Source organism: Siphateles boraxobius, unplaced genomic scaffold, assembly GCF_051911475.1.
Source record: "Siphateles boraxobius isolate OS27281-9 unplaced genomic scaffold, OSU_SipBor_1 41, whole genome shotgun sequence".
Classification (NCBI taxonomy): domain Eukaryota; kingdom Metazoa; phylum Chordata; class Actinopteri; order Cypriniformes; family Leuciscidae; genus Siphateles; species Siphateles boraxobius.
This window is the reverse complement of record NW_027509042.1, coordinates 4,483,676-4,496,323: the sequence shown is the minus strand read 5'-3', so window position 1 is coordinate 4,496,323 and position 12,648 is coordinate 4,483,676. Positions and strand designations below refer to the sequence as shown.

General features: G+C 35.9%; 1 protein-coding gene across 6 annotated transcripts in view; it reads right to left on the bottom strand.

Annotated features, from left to right (window-relative positions):
* Nucleotides 1-12,648, bottom strand: part of mtss1 (MTSS I-BAR domain containing 1) — a 64,636-nt gene that overhangs the window by 42,848 nt on the left and 9,140 nt on the right. For all 6 annotated transcript variants that reach the window (XM_077197887.1, XM_077197886.1, XM_077197882.1 and 3 more), the window contains 2 exons: nucleotides 7,745-7,806; nucleotides 3,407-3,480 (listed from right to left, as the gene is read on the bottom strand). In XM_077197887.1, the coding sequence (XP_077054002.1) occupies nucleotides 3,407-3,480; nucleotides 7,745-7,806 (136 nt within the window). The remainder of the gene's footprint in view (nucleotides 1-3,406; nucleotides 3,481-7,744; nucleotides 7,807-12,648) is intronic.

Below are 12,648 nucleotides of genomic sequence, written 5' to 3'. Positions count from 1 at the left end.
GAGCCACGTAATAGGCAGGAACAATCAATTACCCACTATTGGATATTCCAAATCAATAGAAATCGATTGATACGGTTTAGGGGATGTGAGTGGGTCAGCAGCTGATATGCTTGTCAACATAATCAATACTGAGACTGAAGAGTCCTGGTAAAAATTAGACAACAGAGAGTAAGTGTTCATGCCCTATACTGAAAATAATTATTTTGCTGCTTGTTCAAATTACTTAATCAAAATGAGCTAAAGCAACATGATTGCTATACATTTAGTCATACGCCTACCTTAATTTCCTTGTGTTTAAATTGAAGTTCACTTAATCCATTTGTGTTGAGATTACATCAATAATTTTTGTTGCATTAACTGAAACTGGGCGGTGGATTGTTAGTTCCCAGCATGCTTTGCATATGGCCGGATCAGGAAAGTAAATGTTGAAATTAAGTGTTATTTGATGTGTTTTTGAGTGAAGGAAAATACTTTCAAATGTCAAACATAACTGAACATTAACAAGAGTTTCTGTTATATTGAAGATTTTATGGTTACCATTGTGCTGAAGTGTAGAGCTTATGGTTAGTTTGTGGATGGCTGCACGTACAAAGACTATGATTCATCAGGCTACGTCCAATGAGCAATAGCTTTGCTGATGCCAGTGGAGTAACAAGTATATTCCTACTTGTGCAGTGCGAGCTGCAGACAGTTTATTAATATTACAACATAACTGAACGCTAAATACTAACAGGACTTATCCATTTTCTCAATCACAGACTTGAATATTGGAATCTACACATTATATTTGAATTGATCAAAAATAAAAAAACATTGACAAGTTCAAATAAAAATATAGGTTTAAAATGAAGATAAAATTATTATTTTTTAGTAAAATCAAAAATAATTTTTTTTCTTCAGTGTACAAGACAAATATGGTTAAGAAACAAACCAGACTAATAATATGAGGCAGGAAACATTGCTAAATATTGCAAGTGTAGTTATCTTGACATTTGTTTGTTTGTTAGCTATATTAAATATATTTGGACCATCACCTATTGAATTACTGCAAACAATGTATCAATGACATTAAATTCTCACAATGCAGTAATTCATCAGTAAAGAGAACAGTGAAAGTGACTACACAAAGAATAAGCCTGTCACAAAGCCGACAACTATCTGAAGAACGTAAAATCCACAGCAAATCTCTTTAGACTGAAAGAGATGCCAGTGATGTCAATGCCAACTTCCTAATCAAACATAAACTCCAACCCAAACACATGCACTATTCTTATCTTCTGTGAGAACGACAACAAAAAAAGCAATCACCTAAAATCCTTAACATAGCCATTCCTAGCAAACACTGACATTGTTGAATTATGACAACAACTGAATTCCATGTAACCATTTTCCAACTAAATCCATCAGAAGGCATTTCAGCCTACATGGCAATAAATTTCATGACTCATGACAGCTCATTCGTGATAAGGTGTGGCGGCAACATTAGCAGGAAAATATTTAAATGCTCCTTCCTTCTCTTCCCTTTTCTGGCATGTCAAGACTTAAAAATAATTCTCTTAGGGTACAAAAATATTTGCATATGTAATTGAAACGAAACTCAAAACTTGTTAATAAATTAATACTACAGCTCTTTTCCAAAACCTAGAGAGCTGACATGCTCCACATTCTCGTGATGTCACTGTTGTGGACTTCTGCACAAGTTTAAGGTGATGTCAAATGCTGTTTCTATTGTATTTGTCCAAGTAGAAAGAAATTTAATGCAACTCACAATTGATATACAACACAGCTTTGCCATTGGCTGATTCAGCTGTGGACCAGTGCATTAGGAACAAGCATCAGGTTTCCTCTATACAAACAAAACAACTTACAAATTATTTACTATGGTTGGCAATTTTCTTTGTAGACTAGTTAGAACAAGGAAAATGGAGTATATAAACAACACTAAGCATACAAGTCTAAAATTAAGTTTAAGCACATTGGGAGATGGATAAAAGTAATGGAAGCATACTTTCCACCCAAGGCTACAATGATTAAATTCATTAAATAAACTGAAACAAACAACTTAAGACAGATTGTAATGCTAATATCATTCAGCGCGTTTAGCAACACAAGATCAAGGTAAAATTCTTGGACTATCAGCAAGATAAACAGAGTCAGGGCTAAATCACAGAAGCAGTATAAAGAACGAGGAGCACAAACACACAGCGTAAATACTACAGAAACCAACAGGTCACCTTAACAAGGAGTGGAGCTATGTAACCCAATCCTGGCCATTATGAGACAGTCATGCCTTCCTCCAATTGTCTGAGCACAGAACAATACCATGATGACTTTCTTTTGGTTTTGTGTCAATAAAGGTTGAACATTTGTTGCCCAGGGTGAGAGGATTTTACTTCGCTGATTTCAGGACGTTAACACACAGCCCTAAAAGTGAGACCTCGCAAATAAACAAACTACACATTTCAAAGAGATAACATAGAATGAACAAAGAGATAATAAACTAGAAACAGAGCATGACAGGATAAACTGCATTACTAGTTCTCAGTTTTGACTGCGAGAACGATAAGAAAAAGCTGATCTTCAAAGGGAAAACATGATTCCTTTAATCTCGCTCAAGAAAAATAAACAAAATAACCCAAAAAACAAGTTTGAAATGATAAAATGGAAACTGAAACGACTTTAATCAAAATTTAAGCTTTTTTTGTAAAAACAAAACAAAATTGTAAAAAATTAAGTTTTTCAAACAGAATTCCCAAACAAACTCCTGTCTGTCATTGGTCACTCAAACAGATAGTCCCACCCCCCAGATCATGTCATTGGCTGAGTCAGCATTGCTACGTTAGGGTTGGCCGGAATGCTCCAACAAACACAGCAATGTTTTGCTAGCACCACAGTGTTCACACTTCTCACGGGAGTCAATCTACGAATGGCTCACTTCTAGCCATCTCTGCGCTTGAAACTGGGATAGGAAAAAGTGTTTTAACATTGATAATATTACACACATCCTCTTTCATATCTTAGTCTCAATCCTTTTGACTGGAAAATAGCATATAACATACTGCTCAAAACATGTACCAAACACTTAAGCAATATGCACTGTCAAATTCCAGAGGGTTGGTGAGGATTTATTTCTCAGTTTTATGCACATCACCAGGAGTACTATCATTCAGAATTCTATAAAACACATTGTCTTCTCACTTTACTGTCATACAGCACACATTTGCCTCAAAAAAGGAGACATTTGGGCGAATCTTGAGGTGTTCCGAGTCAATGCTGCATGTTTCTGATGAATAACCTTTCCTGTGAAGTACGACTTGCCTGCTTTCCTCATTACGATCACTAGAGAGACAGCCTGTTTGTGAGGTGAGACAAGAGAAAGACAAAGAAGGTAAAGATCTCATCTTACCTCGTGTTCCAGTTGCAATGTCAGCCACTTTCTGGAAAGCGTCCAAGAATGAGCTAGTGACGATGATTGTTGTCCTGAACGACAGAAAGAGAAAGAGTTTGTTTGTAGGAAAAAAACTGGATTCTTGCTAACAGTCGGTATATCATGACAAATATTTCCACGGACAGTTTTTTGGAGCTTGCACCAGGAGAGATGCAGGAGCCAACGTTAACAGCAAAGCAGACCGCAATACTCAGGATGAATGACATTTAAATACCTGAAGATGCTGATAACTAAACTGCAACGTACTACAAAACAATCTGCATACTTTGTATATTTTCTGCACTAATGGTGGGGGAAAACTGTGGGACTTTGCAAAAAGGGTTTAGATAAATATGACAAAAAGCTTCAATAAATGTAATTGAAAGTACAAAATTCACTCATCGCTGAAAGCATTATCAAACTATCAACAAAAACAAAAGCAGTTCTAACACAAATCAGTCTACACTACAAGTGTTGAAGCTATAAGTCATCTCAAGATAATTACCAACACAGACCAATCAGCTACAAACTTAAATGTAGCAATGTAAATAAAATAAATGCTTCTAACTAAATTTTGTGATGGCGGCGCCAGAACTGCAACTGATAGAAGGTGCACTGTAGTATGACACTACAACCTTTCTTCAAGAGCAGATCGTGGTGACATTTTTATTAATTATTCACGATCTAAAATCGTGATATTGCACACCCTTACCTGTGGCCATAAAATAAAGTGGTCTTGTGTAGAAATCTCAATCCTACTTGCTTTGACAGACAAATTCCTTTCTATATGCACGTTTACATATACTTAATCGTTTGATTAGACAGTGAAAAACATCAATAGCCTTCTCCCTGGTCAGAAGATGGAAAACGGTCGGAGCCACTCAATAGAAAGAGTTCAGCGTGTTCATCGGAGGGGACAGGGGCACATACTGACAGGGTCAATGGTGCCATTGTAGGATCCATTCAGAGCCTTCATTCTGAAGAGAGAGATATCTCAGCTTATCAGAGAAAGCTCTGTGGTATCAGGTGATACGAACTACAAAGTACACCCTTTCAGCAGTTCCCCCACCTCGCCACAGCCGCCCCCCCCAAGTCCTGCAAAAGCTTTTGTGCCTGATAGGTAGACTCACATCTCTTTAATTCTGGTTCTAGTAATAGAAGTTGGGTTAATGGTAGGGATGCCCTGAAAAATATGTTACTGGTTACCTTCCGTTTGAAGAGCATTACTAAACTAATAGTACTGAATCTATATCCTGGTTGGATTAACTATGTGCATTGTTAAGAGAGACATATCATAGTTGTTGGATGACTAGTCACCTATTCATATTTGTAAAGTTTTTTCTTTGATTATTTTGAATTTCTTCGATTAAATGACAAATAAAAATGGTGCAATGGTAAACTTTTACAGTTTACAAATACCTTTAACGTTTTTTTTTTCATTATAAAATATTAATTATATACTGTTATTTTATTAAATAACAATTAATTTATAAGCACGCCAAACTTTCTTCAGGAATTTTATGCCTTTAAATGAGACTATTAGATTATCTACAGATAGTACACAACTACATTACATTAACATTTTCATTTGGCAGACGTTTTTGTCCAAAGCGACTTACATTGCATTTCAAGGTACACATTTACATCTTGTTTTCTCTGGGAATTGAACCCATGTCTTTGGCGTTGCAAGCACGCTTGCTCTACTGTTTGAGCTACAGGAAAGCTACAAACAGAACTTTTACTTCAAACCCCATGAAATCATCAAAATAAATGAATTCAAAAAGAATGAACCGGTTCATCTTAGAATAGGTGTATCCCAGTCACAGTCTGAATGAATTAAAAATATTACTGACACACATCTCTCAAAAACATTCCAAATTTTGAAATGGTGTTTAAATGGCACTTTAAAGGCTGATCAGCACAACTACACCTAAAAGGCAGCAGTCGGTTTGGATTAAGATTTAAAGCAGCCATTACCAAACCAGCTAGTCTAGAATCTATATTTGCATGTACGGAGATGTTGTTCAACTTAGACATACTATGATATACTGCAATGGGTATATATTACCCAACACTCAGTTTACAAAAACACTAACAATGCCCAAAGTCATGAGAAACTTTAAAAAACCGTCCCTGATCAGCTCTTGGCAGTCCAGACAGAGGAACTGGCAATGGTAATGGTGTGTGTGAGTGGAGTGTGTTTGATGTTTATCTGTAGGAATGGAGTGGACCTTTGGGAGGGTCATTACCCTGTTTACTCTCCAGGGACCGAACAGAGAGGTCAGGCAGAGGGGACGTGCTGGAAAAATGGAACCAGGGCTAAACTAAAAGATAATTTCTTCACTTGATAAGTCTCCGTTTCACACTTTTCAGAATAGATGCTAAATTTAATCTGCCGCAAATTAACAAGGAATAATACAGTCTGTTCAATGGGTTGTACCATTGCGTACCTTGGTGTCGATCATTAAGTCAACAAAACCTAGGCATGACGTAGGACCAGTTAGAAGCAGCGAGTGATTTCTTTGTCTTTTGTTGTTTGATTAACATGAACAGCTGCAGGTTTATTAGGCTGCTGTCACTTTAAGAGTGAATACACTGATCTAATATACTGATACTAGGGCTGCAACTAACGATTATTTTGATAATCGATTAATCGGACGATTATTTTTTCGATTAATCGATTAATCGGATAGAAATTAAATTAGATTTTTTTATTATTATAACTATATAAAACCGTAAATCAGGGTATTTATGTGTAAAAGTGTACTTTAAAAAGTGCAAAAGCCACACATTGAGTTTTACTAATATCAATATTTGCATTGTTTTTAATGATAATTGCTGATGGCAAGTTGACAAACATGATTATTGTTAAAAAAATGATATCCAACATATTATGTTTTAACACAATTTTTGTTAAAACAAATTTACACAGACATGTTGTTCAGATGTGAATATCTGAACTAAAAACAAACTAAAAACATCTAAAATATATAATTCATTTAATTTTTATTTAAAATTAATTATATATAAGGAATATAAGGATAAAGAATATAATATATATTATATATAATATATAAAAGAATAATATAAGGATAAATTGATTAAATATATATAGAAAGACTGAAAACAATTGTGTGAATGTAGAGCCGCAGTAGATCGCGTTTGAAAAACAATTAAAACTTAGTAGACAAATGCTTTAAAAAGAGAACGGAATGGAGGTAACGTTACCCAGCAAGCTAACAGGCTTGAGTAAAGGACAGGAGAAAGTATGCATTAGTGCACAAGCATTCGCTGAAAACCACTGAGTACAGTGACTAAAAAACAATATTTTACTGCTGCTGTTATTAACTGCCTTTATATTTAGTGCTTCGCTTTGTAAAGACCGTTTTAATTTAACCTATTTCTGCGGTAGCGCTATTTTAATCCATCACTTACGTTGCGAGCGAACTGATTGCGCAACCTGATGTTCGAGACAAAATACAGACATCCCAAGATCTCGGAAGTCCCGGGAGTCTCCCGCATATTGATTGCGGCTCCCTGATGCCCGCGAATTAGTTCAAACTCCCGAAATCAAGAGCGCGCAAGCGAGACAGAAGAGACTGCTCCAAACCGTGTAGCGCGCGCGCTCGGCAGAGCGCCTGAGGGAGAGAGACCTTGCGTGTGTGTGCGTACCAGTAAACGCTCCCCGTGACGTAAGCAGACCAACTAATCGATAATGACATTCGTTGACAACGATTTTCATAATCGATTATAATCGATTTTATCGATTAGTTGTTGCAGCCCTAACTGATACACATTCTTTCTTTCTCAACTGTTTACTTTCACTTAAGATATAAATTCCCTAATAGCTGCCCTTACTTTTTGACTCTTACTTCAAGATACAATCAATTCATGACAGATAAAATTAAGTCCTGTTGTATTTTCACTCAGAAACACATCACATTATGGAAGTACAAAGGGTTGCAAATGGCAATTCCTAATGACTTTAAGACTTTTAAGTACAATACATTGAATGAACTATACATCCTCATTTTCATGCAGCACCTTTTCTAATTGTCTGCATTTAAATTTCTCTACTTCTAAATAATCTCTTTATTCCTTTAAGTAAACTAAAGTCCCATTCTTTATTCAAAACTGCCTCTTCATTGCCTTTTTGGATCCTTTAAAAGACATTTTTCTCAAATGTTTTTTGTTACACTGGGTGACAAATCCTTCCTGAATGATGTAATAATCAGGCACATTTCCTGCTTTCGAAACAAGATGATCATAATTATTCCCCATTCAAGGAAGTGTGTAATGCAGGAGGCCTGTTCTTACCTTAACTGAGATTGCAGCTTCGCGCCTTTGGTGACAAAGTCCTCCCAAGCAGGATAACTCGCCTACAGAACAAATAGTGAGAGAGAAGAAGAGAGGTCAGCCAGGGCAAACCTGGGTAAATCATTACACTGTACCTACAGCTCATCTGGTGTCCATCATCAACATTTACTAGTTTAAAAGACAATCTATCATTACTGACTACATTTATATAAAACTATAAAGTATTCCAGACGTGGATAGACCTTTAAGTTTAATATTTAGAGTTATGAGTTTACTGAAATCCCTAAAAAAAAGTGCATGAGGATGAAAACTTTGAGATCACATGACACCGTTGGTGTACACTGCGTTCACACCAAAAACAACCTCAGCAACACAAGTTTTCACAAAGTGAAAGGTCAACTTTGACAAATAGGCAGACAACAGGCAACAATGATGAATTAAACAACAATTTATTGAATTAAACATGACAATTAAAACAAGTCACATCAAACAACTTTACTGACTATCTGGTTGTGCCACAAATGCAACAAATAATTAAATTAATAGATTAATTAGATAACTACAAATTAAAAGAGGTGCAGAATGTATTGCTCAACTGAATGTCATTTAAACCAGGTACAACATTTCTAAACTTTAAATCATGTAATCTTACGTCACTCAAGTTGTAATTTCACAACATCACAGACTACTAGCATAAATCAGAATATCTTTTGGTTTAGTCTTGTTCACTCAGTAGTCTCTGTCTCAGTGATCTAAGTATTCTTTTCCATAATGTTTATTAAAAAAAATCGAATCCAAATCAAGCTAATTCTATTTGCAATAACGGGTATCAGTAACAGCTGATCCTGATTACGGAAAATCTCAAAAAATGCTGACGGCTTTATTTCCACAAATAGCATAAACATAATTTATAAAAAAAAACTATAAATTGCATTGGTGAAACATTATCTGCCACATGACGTTTCAATTTACTTGAAATAAATCCAATGGTGAAGCAAGTGACAAAGACAGGGTTCAAAAATGTGAAAAATCTCCATTACAGCAGATGTTTCTACACGTTGGCCTGCTTTGTTTTTGAGCCCGAGATACACTGCTCTGATTAAATATAAATTTCATAACTTCACAGTTGTTACATTTTGCCCCCTTAAATACCTTTAATACAGTTAGCTACTATTTGCAGTGAAGCTAACTACTTTTTTTATTTAAATAGCTTCTCCAACACTGCGAATAAAAGTATTTTAATGCAGAGACACAATATGCACAAATCTGCATAATTGCGCAGTTGTTCCCTCAACAGATGAAAAATAAAGTAGGTCTTCAAGCTAATCACTAAAAATAGACATACCTGGAAATGCTTTATAAGAAGGCCATAAAATATAATTGCCCTGATGAGGTTTACAGTCTTCTGTCTTGTGGGAGTCAACTAAATCTCTCAGCTTTTAAAGCATGTGATCAGTGTAACGCTTCTTCCATAAATGAACTCAAATGTGAGGTCATGTAATGATACAAAGACCAAAACCTAGTAGTTTAGTTATATACAGTATATACTATAGTATACACTACAGCTTTTGAATGATCAAAAGAAGAAACTTTATTTTACTGTATACAGTATATATGCATATCATAATTATATAAAGAGGAAAAATGTATGCACTGGACGTAAAAAAATAATTTTAACATGTTTATAAGACCACCCAGAAAATGTGATTTTTGCATACATGTGGTTTGAGTTGTTCCAACAAAAGTTCATATACCGTTTCTGTATTTTTGATCAAATAAATTTGTTAAGCACAAGAGACTTCTTAAAAAAAATCATAAATATATATATATATATATATACACACACACGCACACACATTTAGAAAAAACTCTTTATCTGCCAGTGATTTCAGCTAATTTAAACAATAAATAAACAAACCTTATTTTCTTTTGGAACTCAATATATGTTTATTGGAATATTGAGGATAGAGTCAATATTGCCCAAAGGTACAATGACTTAAAGACTTGGTAAATAAATGGAAAATTGTATTATTTACCAGGACAGACTGTATACATTTACAAGTTTTTCTTCCAATAAATGTAAAATAAATAAGCTAATAAATTAAGTAGTCTGTGCCAGATAATAGTAAATAAAACATTAATCCTGGGTATACCTGGATGATATACTTTCAAATTGTTTGTAATATTAAATTTCTTTAACAATTAATGATATTAAAATCATTTTAAAATGTAGCTTAATGCTAATATTGACTAGATACAGTGTGCTATGCTAACATGTACGGAATGCAAACAGAGTTTGCAAAACATTATTTTGCCCATCACCTGCAAATTACTTTTATTAAATACATAGTAGAAATAAGCGAATTGAGGCACAGCCTTATTTAATATAGCAGCTCCTTCTGGAGGCCATAATTACAGAATGTATAGTTATCACAAAGTACGCGTCTCATAGGAAACTAGTGACCATTATTTGTACACATGCCTTCAGGGCTTTCCTGAGTCTGTCAGAAACTTAAAAGGACGATCCACCCATAAGAACCCTCCTACCAAATCTGTCCTGTGAACCATTTCCTTTTCAAACTCTGTTCTTTTCCCCTCGTCTCTCAGGAGAGGACCTGTCCTGTGAAGCAGCCCCCCAGAGTTCTGCTTTCAACTGCATGAAAGAAATATATGATCATTTCCTGTCTTCGATCCTTCTCATCTTTGCCTGTTGCTGTGGTAAAGTGGAGGTGACACAGAGAGCGGAGGACGAGAAGAGGACAGAAAACCAGTTGGTCCACTGTATCAAGTGACAAAACAGACACGCGTATATAATACAGCAGGCGGAGGTGGCAATGAGGGTCAGTCGACAGTCGCTGAATTTGAAATATAAAAACGGCATCCCTTGTAGATGGTTTCTTTGATTAATAATAAATGTTTTTAATAACATTCCCCCTCTTTAACAAGGACTCAAGGGAGACATGGTATAGTGCTGTAAACCAACAACACCCTAATGATCCACATACTGAGCTACAAAAGGCTTTTTCTTTCAAAAACATCAGCTATGGCAAAAAGATCTGCAAAACCTGACTATGCTTTTCCACTAAATGACCATATAGATGGTAACAATAGAGAGCTAGAAGACTAACTAAATGAAATGCATATTATAAATGTTATAGCACAAATAAATTGTACAATTATGAATATTATAATAAGGGCACTTATCAAAGGGTAATAATTTCAGCCATTTTGCATGACTGTGTATAGTCACAGAAAAATATGCCAACTTAAGTTAAGCTGCTTTGTCTACACACAAATGTAAACACTTTTGTATTAAAACTGCCAAACCAAGAGACATTTAGAAATATAGTACACATACGTATAGTCGGACATGTTCACAAGGCCCCTGTTATTGTAATTAACGGATTTTAAATTGTCTAAAAAAGCACACAAAGTATTACTATATTTGTATGAATGTATGTATAACATTATATTACATTATACTAAGCTTGGGCATAAAAAAAAAAAGTTTGTTTCCGGTTGGTTGTCAGTTGAGGTCATGGGTCGGTAAGGACTTTTGTTTTTTTTGTTTTTGTTTTTCTCCAGTGGCAGTAAGGGATAGGAAGGAAATTATTATTTTTTTATTTTTATTTTAATTTACAGTAGCGATGGATAAGCTACTCTATTTTTTCATAACATAGCCTACCTGTACATGTACTCTACCACCTTGTGTGTCCCAGCATGTTACACACATACACACACGCTGATTTTAAATGTGTGCGCGGGGGCAAACAGCGTTGCCTTATTTGTAAAGTGTTACCGATTAGTTATACACACCGATTCAGACGTCTCGTGAGTTCAGTGTTGGAATGATCAGTTATTTTAACCATTCATTAAAACGAATCGGTTCAAATGAGTCATTAGTTCGCGAATTAGACGTGTCATTATCGGACGTGTGCGCGTTGTGTGATTATCCCGGCGGTTAGGACATCCCACAAGATTTGTGTCATCACAGAAAACATTTCATCACTGGATAGTTTTTTCATTTATTTAAAGTGTGGTTTATATGTCAGCTGAATGTGTGGAATGCTTTTCAGAGAAGATAAGGCAACGTAATTCCCATCCGGCGGTAATTCAGGAAAAAAGAAATCTCAGAATGCTCCACATGAAACTTTAGTCTTACGACCTTGCCATCGTGTCGATTTATTTTGATTAATATGTGCGAGGGAGAGAGAGCAAGACAGTGCTTAGTTTTGAGACATTGCAGCCTATACTTTCGCCTGGCTCCGCAGAGAGAGCGCGCGCGCGACCGGGGCTCTCTCTCTATCTCTGCTCGTTCAGTTCATGCGCCCTGTCACAAGCGCAGCAGTGCATCTACATGACGACAACGATGTGTGAACGCCCGTGGCTGCCTTGTTTGTTCGCATTGCTGGAGGACAACAGGCTATACAAATACGGTGCTGTACAAAAACATAAATTATAGTTCGCTAGGCCTGTCACGATAACAAATTTTGCTGGACGATAAATTGTCCAAGAAATTAGTTCAGTTAGAGAACAGACACTACTATTAAAAACTGAACACGTCTGCTCAATTCAGCGTGAGCCGAACAAGAGACGCAGCACAGATCAGCAGCAGGAGTCAGAGTTCATTCATCAAGTGACAAGACGATTGTAGAAGATTTGTTTTGAAGCGAAATGTAAAAGCGCCTATTGGGCAATATTTTGGATTAAAACCCAATGCTAATTGGGAACCTGCTAACATAATCGTAAAGAATAAATAATGAACTGACCATTCAAGCAATTGCCGCCCCCAAATTGCCGCTAATTCGACACGGCTGCATGGGCATTCATAAATTCATTCAAAGTGAAGTGGAAAAGTGGGGAAAAACTCCAATGTCACTAACCAGTCATCACACAGGAGCGTC